The 22379-nt window shown below is 44.8% G+C and overlaps 1 protein-coding gene across 3 annotated transcripts in view; it reads right to left on the bottom strand.

Moving 5' to 3' along the window:
* Positions 1 to 22379, bottom strand: part of PLXND1 (plexin D1) — a 73045-nt gene that overhangs the window by 34434 nt on the left and 16232 nt on the right. For all 3 annotated transcript variants that reach the window (XM_075287290.1, XM_075287291.1, XM_075287292.1), the window contains exons 2-4: positions 5171 to 5347; positions 212 to 343; positions 23 to 123 (exon numbers count right to left, since the gene is read on the bottom strand). In XM_075287290.1, the coding sequence (XP_075143391.1) occupies positions 23 to 123; positions 212 to 343; positions 5171 to 5347 (410 nt within the window). The remainder of the gene's footprint in view (positions 1 to 22; positions 124 to 211; positions 344 to 5170; positions 5348 to 22379) is intronic.

Below are 22379 nucleotides of genomic sequence, written 5' to 3'. Positions count from 1 at the left end.
TTTTAAGAATCCAGTGACTGACCTGGCCTCCATAGTGCACCAGCCACAATAGGGATCTGCAGCTTGTAGACAATCTGAACAGCTCAGAAACTTCTCACAGTCTGAAACCTTCACCTGAGTCATCTGCAAGGTGAGAATATTGTGATATATTTGTTATAATCTGAGGACTGATCTTTGTAACTGGGCAAAGAAGCCACGAAGAAGGGATTACCTGGTGGGAGGTCATCACGTAGAGGTAGGTGGGATTGACAGGGTCAAACTGCATTATGTGGTGGATCGGCTGCCCCCGAGATATCTGTATAGACTGTCTGCTGACAATATTCATGGCGGCATCGAGGTTAATCTGACAAAATATAAACCAAAATGTAGGCTTAGTCCATAGGAGCAGTATTATAGTAGTTATATTCTTGTACATAGGAGCAGTATTATAGTAGTTATATTCTTGTACATAGGAGCAGTATTATAGTAGTTATATTCTTGTACATAGGAGCAGTATTATAGTAGTTATATTCTTGTATATAGGAGTAGTATTATAGTAGTTATATTCTTGTACATAGGAGTAGTATTATAGTAGTTATATTCTTGTACATAGGAGCAGTATTATAGTAGTTATATTCTTGTACATAGGAGTAGTATTATAGTAGTTATATTCTTGTACATAGGAGTAGTATTATAGTAGTTATATTCTTGTACATAGGAGTAGTATTATAGTAGTTATATTCTTGTACATAGGAGCAGTATTATAGTAGTTATATTCTTGTACATAGGAGCAGTATTATAGTAGTTATATTCTTGTACATAGGAGTAGTATTATAGTAGTTATATTCTTGTACATAGGAGCAGTATTATAGTAGTTATATTCTTGTACATAGGGGCAGTATTATAGTAGTTATATTCTTGTACATAGGGGCAGTATTATAGTAGTTATATTCTTGTACATAGGAGTAGTATTATAGTAGTTATATTCTTGTACATAGGAGCAGTATTATAGTAGTTATATTCTTGTACATAGGAGCAGTATTATAGTAGTTATATTCTTGTACATAGGGGGCAGTATTATAGTAGTTATATTCTTGTACATAGGAGGTAGTATTATAGTAGTTATATTCTTGTACATAGGAGTAGTATTATAGTAGTTATATTCTTGTACATAGGAGCAGTATTATAGTAGTTATATTCCTGTACATAGGAGTAGTATTATAGTAGTTATATTCTTGTACATAGGAGGTAGTATTATAGTAGTTATATTCTTGTACATAGGAGCAGTATTATAGTAGTTATATTCTTGTACATAGGAGCAGTATTATAGTAGTTATATTCCTGTACATAGGAGTAGTATTATAGTAGTTATATTCTTGTACATAGGAGGTAGTATTATAGTAGTTATATTCTTGTACATAGGAGGTAGTATTATAGTAGTTATATTCTTGTATATAGGAGTAGTATTATAGTAGTTATATTCTTGTACATAGGAGTAGTATTATAGTAGTTATATTCTTGTATATAGGAGTAGTATTATAGTAGTTATATTCTTGTACATAGGAGCAGTATTATAGTAGTTATATTCTTATGACATTTCTCTATAATGGAAGAGTTAAACATCAGAAGACGCCGCTAATCGCTCCTCGGGCCGCCGCTGTCACTGACAAGAAAACAATAGTCTAAGACCACTGAGGAAATTCCATTAAAGCATTTCCCAAAATCGCACCCTCCGCCTCCTCCTCTTCTCATTCATTACCTTCAGCACATAACCTCAGATTCCTCACTCCTTCCTCCTCAGCCCTTTGAGACTCTGCAGCTCCTCGGTTCCCCCATACCTTCAGCCGTTCTTCTCCTCCTCAGTCACCTCAATTACAGTCTTTCATTTACATGTGTTTGGTTATTATTACATTAGTATGACTGTGTCGCCATCACACGCTGGTACCAGGGGACATAGGTGTGAGATGAAATACCGTGTCCCGGATCCCTAATGAGCGGCGGCCCCCTCGGAGGATTAGATCCTGGGGAAGCTTTTATCCCGGCTGTTAATGCATTATCACAACCTCTCCCAGAAACACGGATCTCAATTACACGCTATTAACGGGAGGTCAGGGGTCTCTGTAATAGGCAGGATTGGATTAGTAACATGTGAGACGGGAGAGGGAGCGATGCTGCAGATAGGAGGCCATGGACAGTCAAATGACACCAAAAATTATCAGACAAACGTAATGACCAGGGACCACTTAGGGATGGTCTTAAAGGGCCGGTACGCCTAAAGTCTGGAGATTACAAGGGCAGATTTTTTTTCTACTGAAATCAGCTTTATACACCTGAATGGGCTGCAAGCAATGGATTCCTGCAAACCCCATTTACAGTAATAGGATATTTGCAGATTTTTTGCAAATAATCCGCAGTGTGTGAATGGTGTTATGGCGGTATACGAGGACATATGGGTATAGGTGTATGCAGGCGTTCTCAGTGCTGGACATATGTGATATAAGATAATGATCATAGAGGGCCGGGAGGTTTCCTGCTCTGTAGCTGAATGCTACATATAGCCTGCAATGGCTGATAACAGGGAACAATAGCGTACATGCAACTTCACAGCAAATGGAGAACAGACAAGTCATATCTGAGCAGATCAGCCGGCATGGGGTTTTTAAAATTAATATAAGTCCATGACAAATCTCATAGAACAAGGGTTGACCTTAATCACCCAGCTTTCCTTGGGTCCTGATAGTAAATGTAGCTATGAAGTGATATAGGAGCAAGGAATGTATCAATGCTTAAATGTCTTCCTAGGAAAGTTGTGTGATAACCCGCATGGTAGAAATAATTGTAGGCACCCAGCTTTCCCAGGAGCAGATATTTTAGGCCCTATATATAGATAGTAAGATCCCTGTAGTGACTGATGGTTCTGCTCTCCATTCCTCAGCCGCACCCAGACAAGACCTCGGAGCTGTGAGCAGAACGCGCGTCGCGATGCCTAGAAAATAATTTCATTTATTGAGAAGGGAATTTGCAGTTTTCACAGGAAAGGTACGAAGCAGCGACAGATGGGTGTAATCCGGAATATACAAGTAGTGCGGGTGAGGGAGGCAGCGCATATTTACCAGGTACAGGTGAGATGGAAATCTGGGGCAGCAAATTCTGCAACTCCGCAGTATACATCCGATATTCATGAGATTGCTCACACCTGCAGTAGTAGTATTAGGCTATAGCAAAAGTCCGGCCTGGGAAAGCTGGGTTTCATCTATCTGTTTACATTATCCAGGGGGATGAGATGTGAGCAGGAACAGGTGCAGTCAGCTGGTGCATGGAAACACTTGGCGGGTGCCCTCTGCCCCCTCCCCCACCCTCTGTCCGCTGACACTTGTGACCCCCTGCCCATATGTTGCTGACTTTGTGACATTGTGGTGCTTGTGCCTAATTGTCTGCAGAAGGCGAGGAAAGTGTCAGATATGGTGCGGTGGGTTGTCAGATGGAAGGACAACCTGCTGAAGACTCCAGATAAAGAGATCTGTACATAAGGGATCCACCAGCAGCACAGAGGAATCAAGGAAAATTTTGATAACATGGCTGGATCCCCCTGTTTTAGTGATTGGTGAGGCCCCAGGCTTTATTACTGGATACATTATACATATCTATAGCTAGCGGGGGCCACACACAGGGAAATCCTGCAAGAAGAGACCCCCGAGCAATAAATGATGTGCGGAAGAGATAAAAACCAGGACACAAGTCACTCACCAAATATATATATATATATATAGTGCCGGCCCTAGAGAGGATGTCATGTTACATAATAGTATCAGTGTAAGAAAAAGTTATTCTATCTATCTATCTATCTATCTATCTATCTATCTATCTATCTATCTCCTATCTATCTATCTATCTATCTATCTATCTCCTGTCTATCTATCTATCTATCTATCTATCTATCTATCTCCTATCTATCTATCTATCTATCTATCTATCTATCTATCTATCTCCTGTCTATCTATCTATCTATCTATCTATCTATCTATCTATCTACTATCTATCTATCTATCTCCTATCTATCTATCTATCTATCTATCTATCTATCTATCTACTATCTATCTATCTATCTCCTATCTATCTATCTATCTATCTATCTATCTATCTCCTTTCTATCTATCTCCTATCTATCTATCTATCTATCTATCTATCTATCTATCTATCTTCTATCTATCTATCTATCTATCTATCTATCTCCTATCTATCTATCTATCTATCTATCTATCTATCTATCTATCTATCTATCTCCTATCTATCTATCTATCTATCATCTATCTATCTATCTATCTATCTATCTATCTATCTATCTCCTTTCTATCTATCTATCTCCTATCTATCTATCTATCTATCTATCTATCTATCTATCTATCTCCTTTCTATCTATCTCCTATCTATCTATCTATCTATCTATCTATCTATCTATCTATCATCTATCTATCCATCTCCTATCTATCTATCTATCTATCTATCTATCTATCTATCATCTATCTATCTCCTATCTATCTATCTATCTATCTATCTATCTATCTATCTCCTTCCTATCTATCTATCTATCTATCTATCTATCTCCTATCTATCTATCTATCTATCTATCTATCTATCTATCTCCTATCTATCTATCTCCTATCTATCTATCTATCTATCTATCTATCTATCTCCTATCTATCTATCTATCTATCTATCTATCTATCTATCTCCTATCTATCTATCTATCTATCTATCTATCTCCTTCCTATCTATCTATCTATCTATCTATCTATCTATCTATCTCCTATCTATCTATCTATCTATCTATCTATCTATCTATCTATCTCCTATCTATCTATCTCCTATCTATCTATCTATCTATCTATCTATCTATCTATCTCCTATCTATCTATCTATCTATCTATCTATCTCCTATCTATCTATCTATCTATCTATCTATCTCCTTCCTATCTATCTATCTATCTATCTATCTATCTATCTATCTATCTATCTATCTCCTATCTATCTATCTATCTATCTATCTATCTATCTATCTATCTCCTATCTATCTCCTATCTATCTATCTATCTATCTATCTATCTATCTATCTATCTCTGATTTATCCTATGACACAATCACTTTTATTCACATGCATTGATCAGACAGGTGCCACAATCATGTAAATTACCTTCAGTAGTTGCCCATTGGCTGTGCCCAGAAATGCCACCGTGTAGCCGCTGACATTGGCCACCGCCACTGAGGTCAAACCCGGGGCCTTGAAGAGCGCGGTGGCAGACAGAGGCCGATTGATAGCGAGCGGGTGCTGGAGATGAGCCGCTCCACAGTCCAATTGCTCTTCCTGCAGCTGTAAAGAATAGAGATCAGTGTGAGACAAGGGAAGTGGTCAGAGCCGCGGCGAGGGCACTGCGCCGCACAACACACTTATTATAAGCCCGCACTGGCAGCATCATCATCATCCCAAACAATTTCATGGGGCCACAATGGGAACCAGAGGAGAAAGAACTTGGGGGAAGGGGGACATTTATTTTCACATCATAAAATACATAGACTCTATCGTTACGTTAATCACTCGTTTCAGCGCAAAGGTCAAAGGATTGGGCGATTAACTCTACGGTTGCCAAGGCGCTCGCAACAGTTGCCACTGAACATGGAATTGAATAATCAGGGTCTAATTGTTTCTGTCTGGAGTCTCTGGGATAATTACTACAAACTGTTATTTGGGATTGTGCCAAGGCGGCTGACACCCCCCCCGCCCCCACCCATCTGCCTCACCCCCCCTCCCGCGTCGCCATGCATTCTCTGCAGGGGCACACGCAAATAAAACACAATATAAAAATACTTTTCTAAAGAGAGAAGAGGCAAAGTGCTCCCAGGAGCCGAGCGCAACGCCCGGCACAATCCCCGCGTGTATCTTGGCTGCTGTGATAGAATATGCCGGAGAAGAAGAAAATAACAGGATGCTCAAGACCTCTGCTTGCTGTCAGTGAATGGAAACATTCCAGATAATACATAGCTGTGGGCTTCTTCTATGTGTTATTGTTATACTTCGTTACATTGTATCCAAACATCTCTGAACACAAGCCGTGCACTTGGGTCTGTTACACCGGGTTCACACCTATCTAGATGTTTCTTCTGGTCCGTCGGAAGAATCGAAAAAACAATCCGTTCTATGACGGACACAAACAGAGGCCGAGGCACCGCTTTGGCTATAATGGGGAACACTGGGTGCTCGCCATTTTTACCTGAAAAAGCTCTTGTATGCAGGACTGTTTCATCTGGCGGTTTTAGGTAGACACTGAATGAAGACTCTAAAGCAGATGTGACAATACATGGAGGACATTGGTGTGCCGCCTGACCCTCCACCTCAAGCAGTCAGCTCGGATCTTATAGATCTGGTCCTGAGTTTTGTCCCTATATGGGCCCGTAATAATGTATATGAGGCGATAGAGATGAAGGGGTCAGTGCTGTAAAAAATACAGCAAGCACACTGACAATACACACAGCCGTAAAGCAAGGCCCAGTGTCTGTCCATTCACTTACAGCAAGCATGACATTAATAGAGAATTATAAGACAATGCTATAGATAAGCGTAAGATATTCTTCCTGTAATGGCATGCTGAGGGTTGTAGTTCCAGTGCAGGTATACAGGAGCGCGGTGATACATCTCGCCCGCTCTATATGAGACAATGTGATATATGAATTATTATTCTGCGGCTTCCTGTTATCTATTATGATACGGTTTTCCTTTCTCCTTCCTCTAGCTGATCACAATGCAGACCCCTCCCCTCCTTTCCCAGCCCTGGGAATCATTCAGCCTAAATTTAGAAAATTCCATTGCACTTATGCTGCAGGATTCCCAAGTCTCCATCTGGGTCTGGGTCCATCGTCACGGACTGGGGTCAGCGACATTTGTAAAGTTACTACATTATTTGTGCAGACACTTCTGACAGTGACACTGACTGTGAGCTTCGTGTAGTCGGTCAAGAAGCGCTCACTGCCCCGTATTACAGTCCTGCAGGTAATGATACCTAGATCCCAGCGCCCTGGACAACATCCGGACCTGTAAGCGTCAGACCAGACTATGGGAATTTCTGCCCTTAGGCAGTGGCGGCGGCAGTGCTGCACTAATAGCCAAGGTATCACCTACTGGTAAAATTAGGTATTGCAATGTATGTCCACTTTTCTAACCATTATTGTCCCAATGCATCTAAAATAAAAAAGCAAGTTTGCAAACGGTCCTGGTCATCGTTTTGTGTCTACAGCTCCTATGCAGACTTATTTGCCCTCACGTATTTGGCAGTCATACTCGCTCCATCTGTTCCTTAATGTTGGCAGATTTACATTCAGCAGGAAACAGGGGCCAAATTAAAGAAAAAAGAATCAGACCTCACAGGCCTTGTTTGTAGTCTGCTACTGTGGATACACATATCTGTGCGCAGGAGCTGTAGACACCAAACGATAGGAAATTTTTAAAGAAATACTATTGGCAAAGTTGCTCCATTTTGCATTTTAGGTGCACTGGAGAAATACAAAAATGAACTGTGATACTTCCCCTTTAAGGCTCCATCCAGCTACTGTACAGTGACTGCTGAAGGTATCGTAAGGGGATTATTATCATTAGGTATCACTGTTATTCCAATGAAGACCCAGACAGAGATTATCTTGGATATCCTATCCCTGGCTATAGGCTGGAAGGAATGCTTGCACTGCTGACATTGCCTGGTGTGGCAATATATGCTGGTCTGGCCGGATTATTCTGCTGGCCGCACACACTTCCCCACACACTGCGCTCTCCAGGATTTCCAGCCACAGATGTTTCCAGTTGTGTGAATATATCAGGGGGTCTATGGACACCTCCCCCTCATCCTCACAGCTGTTTGCAGACCCTGCCAGTAAAACAAAGGCAGAAAGGATCTGAGACATCAATGTCGCCTACAAGCGTGCCCCGCCATTTCTGGCACTGGTCGTGTATATAGGACAAAGGGTTATATCATCAATGGTTAACAACGACTGTGGTTGTGTGGGGTGGGTTGCCCCTGATCCCCCTTGTACATGACCCATCTCTTCCACATGGGTGCCAGGACTAATTTGGCAGTAGTTGATGTTCTGCTCATTTCTCAATTCCTCCGGACCTTTGCCCAGTCTAATTTCCTTGCAGAAATACTATAGTAAATCTTCCAGAAGTTGTTGGACTTAGTGGATGTAGCTTTGTTGAGTACACTAAGGACTCTACGGAGGGTAGAAACAATGCCAAATGGCTCAGCACAATGTTCCAGATGGCACAGAACCATCTGTACCAAGTAAGACATAGGTGACACATTGCTCTTAAACATGAAATCAGGAGATCCAATGCAACCTATAAACTGGTAGATACCCAAATGTAGGCCAAGGTAGACACAGAGCCAACTGTAACCGGTGCCATCCTAATCTAGCTGTTCTCAAGCAACACCCAGGTAGCACTCCAATCCATGTCAAGTGTCACCTAGCTGGATCCAGTCAGATGCAGGCGGCACCCCAATCCATGCCAAGTGTCACCTAGCTGAACCCAGTCAGACGCAGGCGGCACCCCAATCCATGCCAAGTGTCACCTAGCTGAACCCAGTCAGACGCAGGCGGCACCCCAATCCATGCCAAGTGTCACCTAGCTGAACCCAGTCAGACGCAGACGGCACCCCAATCCATACCAAGTATTACCTAACTGTACCCAGGCAGCACCGCAATCCATACCTAGTGTCATCTAGCTGTACCCAGGCGGCACCCCAATGCATATCTAGTGTCACCTAGGTGTACCCAGTCAGACCCAGGCGGTATTTCCTTATCAATATGGCTATACCCAGTGAGGTCCTGGCAGTGCCCTGATCCAGCTGGACCCAAAGAGTCAATTGGTTCTCAATACAGCTCTATCCAATGAGACCCTGTCTGATCCAACTGTGCCATGACCCAGGTGGTACCATGATCCATCTGTACAGAACCTAGTTGACTGACTAATACAACCGTACCCAGCCAGGCTCAGATGGTTCCCTGGTAAAACGGTCACTCAGTCCCAGGTGGCACCTACCCAGATCCAGCTGTACCCCGCCAGGCGCAGATGGTACTTAGTAAAGCTGTAGTCAGTCAGACCCAGCTGTACCCGCCAGGCTCAGGTGGCTCCCTGGCAGAGCTGTAGACAGTCAGACCCAGGTGGCCCCGGATCCAGCTGCACTCAGTCATACCCTGTTGTTACCCTGATGCAGCTGTTCCCAGGCAGACCCAGGTGGCACCAAACATTGGGTGGTAAACAGTGGCGGTCTCTGGCAGCTGACACTCAGCAGAATCCATGGTCATGTCGTTTTCCACTATCAGGCTTTTTATCGGCGCACATTAGATTAGTGGCAGGGAGATGGATTCAGAGAGTGACGGTTCCAGGCAGGCTGACGCTGCTGTTCACACTTTATCAGGAGCAGGGAGCAGATGCTCTTGACACTCGGCACAGGTACCTGCGAGCTGAGCTGGCTTCTGTCACATTCAACAGGTGACGTCTCACATTAACCCACACATTCCCACACCGGTCCTCGGATGCTCAGCTCCTGTGTGCACAGACCTGCAGGACCATGAACCTGGACAACAACACGCTGGGGGTTGTAGTACCCAGCTCGATACAATCCATGCATGTAACGCAGTAGGTAAAGCACATAGGGTGTATTTTTTAATGGGACTCCATGGCTGATACCATCCAATTCTGTCCCTCCAATGTAATGTTATTAGTGTTCCCATAGAAAGCAATATGACTGGGACCCTATAGAGACAATAGGAGTGCTCAGGGAGTAGCCATACTGGGTGCAGAGGTAACAGCCCTAGTAATCCCAAAGACCCCCTACCATATATGATGCCAGGATTAAGGGCAAGGGCCATGATGCAGATTTTGCATTAGTGTCACAGAACACCCTGGGCCAGGAGAGCCAGAGCTGTCTGAGCTAAACTTGGGGGCAGTAACGTGAAGCCCCTCCTGGGGACTTACCATGTGCAATCTATAAAAGTGTCCTCTTATATTGTAGAGAGGCCATTGGGCCCCCTCAGGCTCCAGGGATCAAGGCGATCGCCACCTCTGGACTCCTTATAACTATACCCTGCTTGGGATGTTGTAGTGATTGTTGCGGCATCAGTAAGACGTATATCCTAAGTGCAGGGTCACGGACTCATATACTGTATTTTGGCCCATCACCTCCCCTAGTAGTAGTAGGCAGGTACCAATGCCGGCCAGCCAAGTGTGTTACACATTACCCAGTGATATAAGCAGCACCAGATGTGATGTAACATTCCCATGTATCCATCAGACGTCACCATCATGATTACAGCTCCGGCTGCTCAGCTTTGCCCTGTAACCCCACATGGGAACCTGACACTACGGCTGCCCTTGTCCTGTCCTGCTCACTTGTGACTGTCATGAGGCTGCCTCCAGAATCCGATCCTTATGTTAAGAGAAGTAGTCATCGCTCCGGGGCCACTGCTGCACCCCGCACTTGTGTTTTCAAAGCATATGAAGTGGGATTAGGAGGTGCTGACAGCCGGGGATGTTGAGACATTTCTATCCACATCAAGGCAGCAGTGAAGTTTGCAACAGCCAAGTGTCAGAATCCATAAATGCTACAAAGTGCGGGGCGTCAACTCCTCTCATTAACTCCCTCCCTGCCAAACTGGAATCCACCATGCAGAAAATACAAGATCCCAATTTTTCCCATGTAATCGCAGTAAATTATTCTGCAACTTTTTCATTGCAATTTTTATGATTTTGCTGTCGGTGAAGGAAAACTTACAGAAATTTGAAGGGGTTGTCTGAAAATGAGATAACGTAACAAAAACGCTATACTTGCCCCTTCAATCCGCCAGTGCTCCGTCCTCCCCGCCAGGCTGCCGCAGCCAGTCACTAGCCCCAGCGGTCTCATGGCCTAGGACAGGCAAGTACACAAAGCGCAGTAAGGGGAGGAACCTAGGGGAAATAAATCCAACACTACTACTAACCCGCTCCATGGAGGCCATTCCAATAATAACAAGATATTTGGGAATTGTAAGTGAAGCGGTTTCTTTAATGTGGAGCGACGCAAACAACTGCAGATCTGCAAGAAATGACTCGCTAAAAGAATAAAACAACTCGATATCTCTAATGTTCATGAAAGGAAACCACCAGCAAGCAGATGCTGCTATGGCTTTGGTCTTGGGGTTTCGCAGCCGCAGCTTTGACATAAACTGATAATTGTATTTTACAATAAAAGCGCTGAGAGGTTTGAGGTCACGACCTACAGAAATACTGACATATCACATAGCGGTTGTATCTTTACTGACGTGTAGGTTTTCTTACTATCAGATGGATGTGAATTGTCATCCTGTCTTTATCTCGCAATCTACCGGCGCTTTCACACAGCTCAGCACAATATCACACAGGACTGGCTTAGATACATCATCTCCGCAGCACATTATCCCCGCAGACTATTGCAGCCTATGCCATGCCGCTGCTGGTTTAGCACTGTAGGGTGTCCAGGATATCTTCGGCCTCCATCATTACTGATAACAGAAGGCAATAGCCTGCCAGCTGTCTCCTACACAAGGGTTTTGCCTCCTCCATCACACAGACTCCGGATTCTTGTGAGAATCTTACACACGAGTTTACATACCGCATAACTAATAGATTTGTCGTCTGACATGCGTCTCCCTGTACTTTGGCTTGTTCACCTACAGCCCCATAATGTTCCTATTACTGAGATTTGTCATACAGCGGAAATCTGATTCCTGCCAGCCCGCCATGGATTCTGTCGTGTCCGTCTTCTCCAGCCGGTGCACAGGTTTTATCCTGACTGACGGCCCTTTAAGGAATTGCCACTGAGGATAGGACGGCTGGTACTATAATATGGACACTGGTAGGGCTGGCACTATTATATGGACACTGGTAGACCTGGTACTATTATATGGACACCAGTAGGGCTGGTACTATAATATGGACACTGGTAGGGCTGGTACTATAATATGGCCACTGGTAGACCTGGCACTATTATATGGATACTGGTAGACCTGGCACTACTATATGGATACTGGTAGGGCTGGTCTGTTATATGGACACTGGTAGACCTGGCACTATTATATGGCCACTGGTAGGGCTGGTCTGTTATATGGCCACTGGTAGACCTGGCACTATTATATGGACACTGGTAGACCTGGTACTATTATATGGACACCGGTAGACCTGGTACTATTATATGGCCACTGGTAGGGCTGGTCTGTTATATGGCCACTGGTAGACCTGACACTATTATATGGACACTGGTAGACCTGGTACTATTATATGGACACCGGTAGACCTGGTACTATTATATGGCCACTGGTAGGGCTGGTACTATTATATGGCCACTGGTAGACCTGGTACTATTATATGGCCACTGGTAGGGCTGGTACTATTATATGGCCATTGGTAGACCTGGTACTATTATATGGCCACTGGTAGGGCTGGTACTATTATATGGCCACTGGTAGACCTGGTACTATTATATGGCCACTGGTAGACCTGGTACTATTATATGGCCACTGGTAGGGCTGGTACTATTATATGGACACTGGTAGACCTGGTACTATTATATGGCCACTGGTAGGGCTGGTGCTATTATATGGCCACTGGTAGACCTGGCACTATTATATGGACACTGGTAGACCTGGTACTATTATATGGCCACTGGTAGGGCTGGTGCTATTATATGGACACTGGTAGACCTGGCACTATTATATGGCCACTGGTAGGGCTGGTACTATTATATGGCCACTGGTAGACCTGGTACTATTATATGGCCACTGGTAGACCTGGCACTATTATATGGACACTGGTAGACCTGGCACTATTATATGGCCACTGGTAGGGCTGGTACTATTATATGGCCACTGGTAGGGCTGGTACTATTATATGGCCACTGGTAGACCTGGTACTATTATATGGCCACTGGTAGGGCTGGTGCTATTATATGGACACTGGTAGACCTGGTACTATTATATGGCCACTGGTAGGGCTGGTACTATTATATGGACACTGGTAGACCTGGTACTATTATATGGCCACTGGTAGACCTGGCACTATTATATGGACACTGGTAGACCTGGCACTATTATATGGCCACTGGTAGGGCTGGTACTATTATATGGCCACTGGTAGGGCTGGTCTGTTATATGGCCACTGGTAGGGCTGGTCTGTTATATGTGTGCTGCAATGGGACTAACACATGCCTATGGGCACTAATGGGACTAGCTGTATATAGGGCACTGATATGTGGTTTACACTGCCCTATATACTGCACTACACAATTGGGACTACTGTATTAACAATGATATATGGGCGCTGTTACACGGATACATCTGTCATGGCCCCCATCGCGTGCAGTCCATGTGTAAATCAAGACAATTCCTTTAAACTTCCAGGCTGAACCAGGGCAATAATAATAACGGCAGATACAGAACATTATTACACCTCCCTGTTATTACTTAGAATAACTATTTGCAGCTTCTATTGAATGGAAATGTAAGAAATCCTCATCCTGTAATTTACACCAGACTACAGCTCAGTATACACAAGCGAGTGACTGGAGTTGTGCTTTATATTAGTGGTCTGCCCTGGGTGGAGTATGACGGATTTCCATTAGGGGCTGGCGGGAAACCAAATGACCTAAAATTACCTTAAAGGGGTTGTCCAAGATTAAACTAAAGAAACTGTAGATACTCTGCTGTGTGTGTCAGTGTGACTTTATCTGATGCTGAAGCTCATCCTCAGTCAGGTACATGGGATTGAACTGCAATACCAAACACTGACATAAACAGATGTGGCGCTGTTCCTGGGAAACAAAAAGTGGGTACTTTACTTATCCATCACTGGTACTGAGTTACATCCTGTATTATACTCCAGAGCTGCGCTCACTATTCTCCTGGTACAGTCACTGTGTACATATTACATTACTTATCCTGTATTATACTCCAGAGCTGTGCTCACTATTCTGCTGGTACAGTCACTGTGTACATACATTACATTACTTATTCTGTATTATACTCCAGAGCTGCGCTCACTATTCTGCTGGTGCAGTCACTGTGTACATACATTACATTACTTATCCTGTATTATACTCCAGAGCTGCACTCACTATTCTGCTGGTACAGTCACTGTGTACATACATTACATTACTTATCCTGTATTATACTGCAGAGCTGCGCTCACTATTCTGCTGGTACAGTCACTGTGTACATACATTACATTACTTATCCTGTATTATACTCCAGAGCTGCGCTCACTATTCTGCTGGTACAGTCACTGTGTACATAGATTACATTACTTATCCTGTATTATACTCCAGAGCTGCGCTCACTATTCTGCTGGTACAGTCACTGTGTACATACATTACATTACTTATCCTGTATTATACTCCAGAGCTGCGCTCACTATTCTGCTGGTGCAGTCACTGTGTACATACAATACATTACTTATCCTGTATTATACACCAGAGCTGCGCTCACTATTCTGCTGGTACAGTCACTGTGTACATACATTACATTACTTATCCTGTATTATACTCCAGAGCTGCGCTCACTATTCTGCTGGTGCAGTCACTGTGTACATACATTACATTACTTATCCTGTATTATACTCCAGAGCTGCGCTCACTATTCTGCTGGTGCAGTTACTGTGTACATACATTACATTACTTATCCTGTATTATACTCCAGAGCTGCGCTCACTATTCTGCTGGTACAGTCACTGTGTACATACATTACATTACTTATCCTGTATTATACTCCAGAGCTGCGCTCACTATTCTGCTGGTACAGTCACTGTGTACATACATTACATTACTTATCCTGTATTATACTCCAGAGCTGCGCTCACTATTCTGCTGGTGCAGTCACTGTGTACATACATTACATTACTTATCCTGTATTATACTCCAGAGCTGCGCTCACTATTCTGCTGGTGCAGTCACTGTGTACATACATTACATTACTTATCCTGTATTATACTCCAGAGCTGCGCTCACTATTCTGCTGGTGCAGTCACTGTGTACATACATTACATTACTTATCCTGTATTATACTCCAGAGCTGCGCTCACTATTCTGCTGGTGCAGTCACTGTGTACATACATTACATTACTTATCCTGTATTATACTCCAGAGCTGCGCTCACTATTCTGCTGGTGCAGTCACTGTGTACATACATTACATTACTTATCCTGTATTATACTCCAGAGCTGCGCTCACTATTCTGCTGGTGCAGTCACTGTGTACATACATTACATTACTTATCCTGTATTATACTCCAGAGCTGCGCTCACTATTCTGCTGGTGCAGTCACTGTGTACATACATTACATTACTTATCCTGTATTATACTCCAGAGCTGCGCTCACTATTCTGCTGGTGCAGTTACTGTGTACATACATTACATTACTTATCCTGTATTATACTCCAGAGCTGCGCTCACTATTCTGCTGGTACAGTCACTGTGTACATACATTACATTACTTATCCTGTATTATACTCCAGAGCTGCGCTCACTATTCTGCTGGTACAGTCACTGTGTACATACATTACATTACTTATCCTGTATTATACTCCAGAGCTGCGCTCACTATTCTGCTGGTACAGTCACTGTGTACATACATTACATTACTTATCCTGTATTATACTCCAGAGCTGCGCTCACTATTCTGCTACTTGTCTAGTATGGATGTCTGGAAGATTTCAGCTCTGAAGCCTGCAGAATAGTGCAGCTCTTGAGGATGACCTATCTGCCTAGTTATACATCCTCTTTCCTATGACTACATTACTAGGCAGATGTGTCACTCAGGGGTATAGTTTAGTTACTCCACAAGTGGACCTGAAATTAAGCGCACACACTTCTTGTCACTCAGCTTTCCCACAAACAGATAAATTAAGTAATAACTAAAAATATTGGAGGTTTTTTTTTTTTTTTTTTTTTTCCATTCCTCTTTTAGTTCTAAGGACTTCTTACTTGTTCTTCCTCTTTACCACAAGGTGCTCTCAGGTAATGCTAGTCAGTGACTCACAAGCCCCGGGCAGCAGGGGGCGCTGTCACACCCTCAATACATACCAGCCCTATAAATTGGGAAAAGGTGCAAAGTTACAGCTCATTTATTTTCATCCTGTGACCTGCTGTGTCAGGAAGGTATCACCACAGAGGAGCGAGCGGAAAGTGGTGAGAATTTCTGCAAAAAGAGACACTTAAGGGAAAACAAGACCCCCCCCCTCCCCCATGGAGCAGTATTCAGTGTGATGCCATGCTGGGAGTTGTAGTTCAGGAGAAACATTGGGGAGGGGAGGGGGGTAATATTATTACATTTGTTTTTCTGTGGTCCATAAAGCACAATCCCTGATAGGACATATGGAGATGGGGGAGGGGTCAGTCTATCAGTCACCCACTAGCCCTCCATGGCTCTAGCCCTGCGGGATCCACCCCAGTTCAGCAGGTAGTCAGACATTACTGTGGAGGATCCTTCCAATAGAGAGGTGTAGAGTCTGCTGCGGCTCCTGTCAGTGTTCATGTAGTTTTGTCTCAGACCATTGGGGCAGATGTATTGGTGCTTTGTTTGACTGTTTTTATGCGAAAAATTTGCAACTTTTTGCTTTTTACATTGTTGTCATCACTCACCTGAACGGGGATGAATCTCATGGGCTGGCAGAGGGTGCACCTGATTTATGAGGAGGCCATGCATGTCATCAGAAATAAGGGGCACCATCCGCTGGCAAAGGAGATATGGGGATGAAATAAGGGGCACCATCCGCTGGCAAAGGAGATATGGGGATGAAATAAGGGGCACCATCCGCTGGCACAGGAGATATGGGGATGAGATAAGGGGCACCATCCGCTGGCAAAGGAGATATGGGGATGAAATAAGGGGCACCATCCGCTGGCAAAGGAGATATGGGGATGAAATAAGGGGCACCATCCGCTGGCACAGGAGATATGAGGATGAAATAAGGGGCACCTGCTGGCACAGGAGATATGAGGGTGAAATAAGGGGCATCCGCTGGCACAGGAGATATGAGGATGAAATAATGGGCACCATCCGCTGGCACAGGAGATATGGGGATGAAATAAGGGGCATCTGCTGGCACAGGAGATATATGGATGAGATAAGGGGCATCTGCTGGCACAAGAGATATGAGGATGAAATAAGGGGCATCCGCTGGCACAGGAGATATATGGATGAAATAAGGGGCATCTGCTAGCACAGGAGATATGAGAATGAAATAAGGGGCATCCGCTGGCACAGGAGATATGAGGATGAGATAAGGGGCATCTGCTGGCACAGGAGATATGAGGATGAAATAAGGGGCATCCGCTGGCACAGGAGATATGAGGATGAAATAAGGGGCACCATCCGCTGGCACAGGAGATATAAGGATGAGATAAGGGGCATCTGCTGGCACAGGAGATATGAGGATGAAATAAGCGGCACCTGCTGGCACAGGAGATATGAGGGTGAGATAAGGGGCATCCGCTGGAACAGGAGATATGAGGATGAAATAAGGGGCACCTGCTGGCACAGGAGATATGAGGGTGAGATAAGGGGCATCCGCTGGAACAGGAGATATGATGAGGACTAGCGTTGAAACCACCACCAGATTACCCCCTTGAATTTTTTTGGGTTGTGCTGCCATCGCTATAACCAAAACTATGTCATTCTAATTTTTAATGTTCCAGAGAAACAGACCATCAGTAAATGTGCGAGAGAGCGGCGGCACTGACCCCAATGGAGGAGCTTCACTAATCATCTATGTGAGGTCTGCGGCGTACTCAGGTTTGCAGCTTTTTAAATGCCAGTTGTAAAGTGTGAACAGAGCCCTAGAAAGTGATTGCAGACAGCAGAGAGAGGTGTCCGCCCAGCACCCGCTGGAGCACTTGTGAAGCGCGAAGTGTTTCTGGCTCGCTGCAATAACCCCAAGCAGTTGAGCTAATAACCGCCATCACCTTAATATGGGTCAGGCCTGTGAAGGCGCAGCAACGAGGGCGACGCGGCCACTTCCTGCACAAAGACACAGTTGTGCAATTTAGAGATATTTAAGGCTGTGCCAAGCAAAACCGGCCCCGACTGAAGCTGTAAATCGCCCAAAACCGCCATAACACCCCCCGCCCCATTCCTGCCAGTAGCTGCGGTCACAGCCCCCCACTTGTCATGTGCCATGTGCTGCCCATTCCTGACACCGATGCCTTTAAGGGTATAGTCAGATGTATTGGTGAGAAATAATGGAAAATGCGTCTAAAAACTGCACCAAAAATAATGCAATATGTGAATACACCCCAAGAACTATCCGCTGTTATCTCTCAGGGCGTATTCAGATGGAGCGTTTGTGATGCTGTTACCACATTCCCCACCCTATATGCCGCAGCTGCCCTGGCGGCCATATTGGTTGTCACCCAGCCTTGTCAGACATCGTGTGCACAGGGATTATAGGAACGTATGGTTTATTGTGACCAAATAAATATATCCCTGAAGATGAAATAAATGAAGTAAGTGCCCCCCCCCCCCCCCCAGTCACTACAACAAACTATGAAGAGAACCTGCCAATGACCACACACTAAGATGAAGGGAAATGTAAGGAGGGCCAGGACACAGCTGTGACTGCTAATGATGGCGTCTGAGCCGTGGACCAGAACAACGGCCAGTCACAAAGAATAAGGAGGCGGCCATGTTACTGCAACACACTACAGGCCTCACCTCAGAGCAAACAGCTGACCAGAGCGACCAATCACATCTCTCCTTACATCGTCAAACCTCCTGTGGAAAAATGAAAGCTGCAATCTGATTGGTTGCCATGGGATACAGCAGTGGTGACTAATCTGTGAATGAATATCGGGCCTTATAACAGGCGTCATGTGTAACACAGAACAGCTAGAGTGCCCCCATAAATAGTGCCCCAATAACAGCTCCAGATAGAGTGCCCCCATAATTAGTGCCCCAATAACAGCTCCAGATAGAGTGCCCCCATAAATAGTGCCCCAATAACAGCACCAGATAGAGTGCCCCCATAAATAGAGACCCAATAACAGCTCCAGATAGAGTGTCCCCATAACTAGTGCTCTAATGACAGTGCCAACTAGAGTGCCCCCATAAATAGAGACCCAATAACAGCTCCAGATAGCGTGCCCCCATAAATAGTGCCCCAATAACAGCTCCAGATAGAGTGCCCCCATAATTAGTGCCCCAATAACAGCACCAGATAGAGTGCCCCCATAATTAGTGCCCCAATAACAGCTCCAGATAGAGTGCCCCCATAATTAGTGCCCCAATAACAGCTCCAGATAGTGTCCCCATAACTAGTGCTCTAATAACAGCTCCAGATAGAGTGCCCCCATAACTAGTGCTCTAATAACAGTGCCAACTAGAGTGCCCCCATAGAGACCCAATAACAGCACCAGATAGAGTGCCCCCATAAATAGTGCCCCAATAACAGCACCAGATAGAGTGCCCCCATAAATAGTGCCCCAATAACAGCACCAGATAGAGTGCCCCCATAAATAGTGCCCCAATAACAGCACCAGATAGAGTGCCCCCATAAATAGTGCCCCAATAACAGCTCCAGATAGAGTGCCCCCATAAATAGTGCCCCAATAACAGCTCCAGATAGAGTGCCCCCATAAATAGTGCCCCAATAACAGCACCAGATAGAGTGCCCCCATAAATAGTGCCCCAATAACAGCACCAGATAGAGTGCCCCCATAAATAGAGACCCAATAACAGCACCAGATAGAGTGCCCCCATAAATAGTGCCCCAATAACAGCTCCAGATAGAGTGCCCCCATAAATAGTGCCCCAATAACAGCTCCAGATAGAGTGTCCCCATAAATAGAGACCCAATAACAGCTCCAGATAGAGTGTCCCCATAAATAGAGACCCAATAACAGCTCCAGATAGAGTGCCCCCATAAATAGTGCCCCAATAACAGCACCAGATAGAGTGCCCCCATAAATAGTGCCCCAATAACAGCACCAGATAGAGTGCCCCCATAAATAGTGCCCCAATAACAGCACCAGATAGAGTGCCCCCATAAATAGTGCCCCAATAACAGCTCCAGATAGAGTGCCCCCATAAATAGTGCCCCAATAACAGCTCCAGATAGAGTGCCCCCATAAATAGTGCCCCAATAACAGCACCAGATAGAGTGCCCCCATAAATAGTGCCCCAATAACAGCACCAGATAGAGTGTCCCCATAACTAGTGCTCTAATAACAGTGCCAACTAGAGTGCCCCCATAAATAGAGACCCAATAACAGCACCAGATAGAGTGCCCCCATAAATAGTGCCCCAATAACAGCTCCAGATAGAGTGTCCCCATAAATAGAGACCCAATAACAGCTCCAGATAGAGTGTCCCCATAAATAGAGACCCAATAACAGCTCCAGATAGAGTGCCCCCATAAATAGAGACCCAATAACAGCTCCAGATAGTGTCCCCATAACTAGTGCTCTAATAACAGCTCCAGATAGAGTGCCCCCACAAATAGTGCCCCAATAACAGCTCCAGATAGAGTGCCCCCATAAATAGAGACCCAATAACAGCTCCAGCTAGAGTGCCCCCATAAATAGAGACCCAATAACAGCACCAGATAGAGTGCCCCCATAAATAGAGACCCAATAACAGCACCAGATAGAGTGCCCCCATAAATAGAGACCCAATAACAGCTCCAGATAGAGTGCCCCCATAAATAGAGACCCAATAACAGCACCAGATAGAGTGCCCCCACAAATAGTGCCCCAATAACAGCTCCAGATAGAGTGCCCCCATAAATAGAGACCCAATAACAGCACCAGATAGAGTGCCCCCACAAATAGTGCCCCAATAACAGCTCCAGATAGAGTGCCCCCATAAATTGAGACCCAATAACAGCTCCAGCTAGAGTGCCCCCATAAATAGAGACCCAATAACAGCACCAGATAGAGTGCCCCCACAAATAGTGCCCCAATAACAGCTCCAGATAGAGTGCCCCCATAAATAGAGACCCAATAACAGCTCCAGATAGAGTGCCCCCATAAATAGAGACCCAATAACAGCACCAGATAGAGTGCCCCCATAAATAGAGACCCAATAACAGCTCCAGCTAGAGTGCCCCCATAAATAGAGACCCAATAACAGCTCCAGATAGAGTGCCCCCATAAATAGTGCTCTAATAACAGTGCCAACTAGAGTGCCCCCATAAATAGAGACCCAATAACAGCACCAGATAGAGTGCCCCCATAAATAGAGACCCAATAACAGCTCCAGATAGAGTGCCCCCATAAATAGAGACCCAATAACAGCACCAGATAGAGTGCCCCCATAAATAGTGCCCCAATAACAGCTCCAGATAGAGTGTCCCCATAACTAGTGCTCTAATAACAGCACTAGCTAGGGTGCCCCCACAAATAGTGCCCCAATAACAGCTCCAGATAGAGTGTCCCCATAAATAGAGACCCAATAACAGCTCCAGATAGAGTGCCCCCATAAATAGTGCTCTAATAACAGTGCCAACTAGAGTGCCCCCATAAATAGAGACCCAATAACAGCACCAGATAGAGTGCCCCCATAAATAGAGACCCAATAACAGCTCCAGATAGAGTGCCCCCATAAATAGTGCCCCAATAACAGCTCCAGATAGAGTGTCCCCATAAATAGCGACCCAATAACAGCTCCAGATAGAGTGCCCCATAAATAGAGACCCAATAACAGCTCCAGATAGAGTGCCCCCATAACTAGAGACCCAATAACAGCTCCAGATAGAGTGCCCCCATAAATAGTGCTCTAATAACAGTGCCAACTAGAGTGCCCCCATAAATAGAGACCCAATAACAGCACCAGATAGAGTGCCCCCATAAATAGAGACCCAATAACAGCTCCAGATAGAGTGCCCCCATAAATAGAGACCCAATAACAGCTCCAGATAGAGTGTCCCCATAAATAGAGACCCAATAACAGCTCCAGATAGAGTGCCCCCATAAATAGAGACCCAATAACAGCTCCAGATAGAGTGCCCCCATAAATAGTGCTCTAATAACAGTGCCAACTAGAGTGCCCCCATAAATAGAGACCCAATAACAGCACCAGATAGAGTGCCCCCATAAATAGAGACCCAATAACAGCTCCAGATAGAGTGCCCCCATAAATAGAGACCCAATAACAGCTCCAGATAGAGTGTCCCCATAAATAGAGACCCAATAACAGCTCCAGATAGAGTGCCCCCATAAATAGAGACCCAATAACAGCTCCAGATAGAGTGCCCCCATAACTAGAGACCCAATAACAGCTCCAGATAGAGTGCCCCCATAAATAGAGACCCAATAACAGCACCAGATAGAGTGCCCCCATAAATAGAGACCCAATAA

Source organism: Leptodactylus fuscus, chromosome 9 (assembly GCF_031893055.1).
Source record: "Leptodactylus fuscus isolate aLepFus1 chromosome 9, aLepFus1.hap2, whole genome shotgun sequence".
Lineage (NCBI taxonomy): Eukaryota > Metazoa > Chordata > Amphibia > Anura > Leptodactylidae > Leptodactylus > Leptodactylus fuscus.
This window is presented reverse-complemented; position numbering and strand designations above follow the sequence as displayed.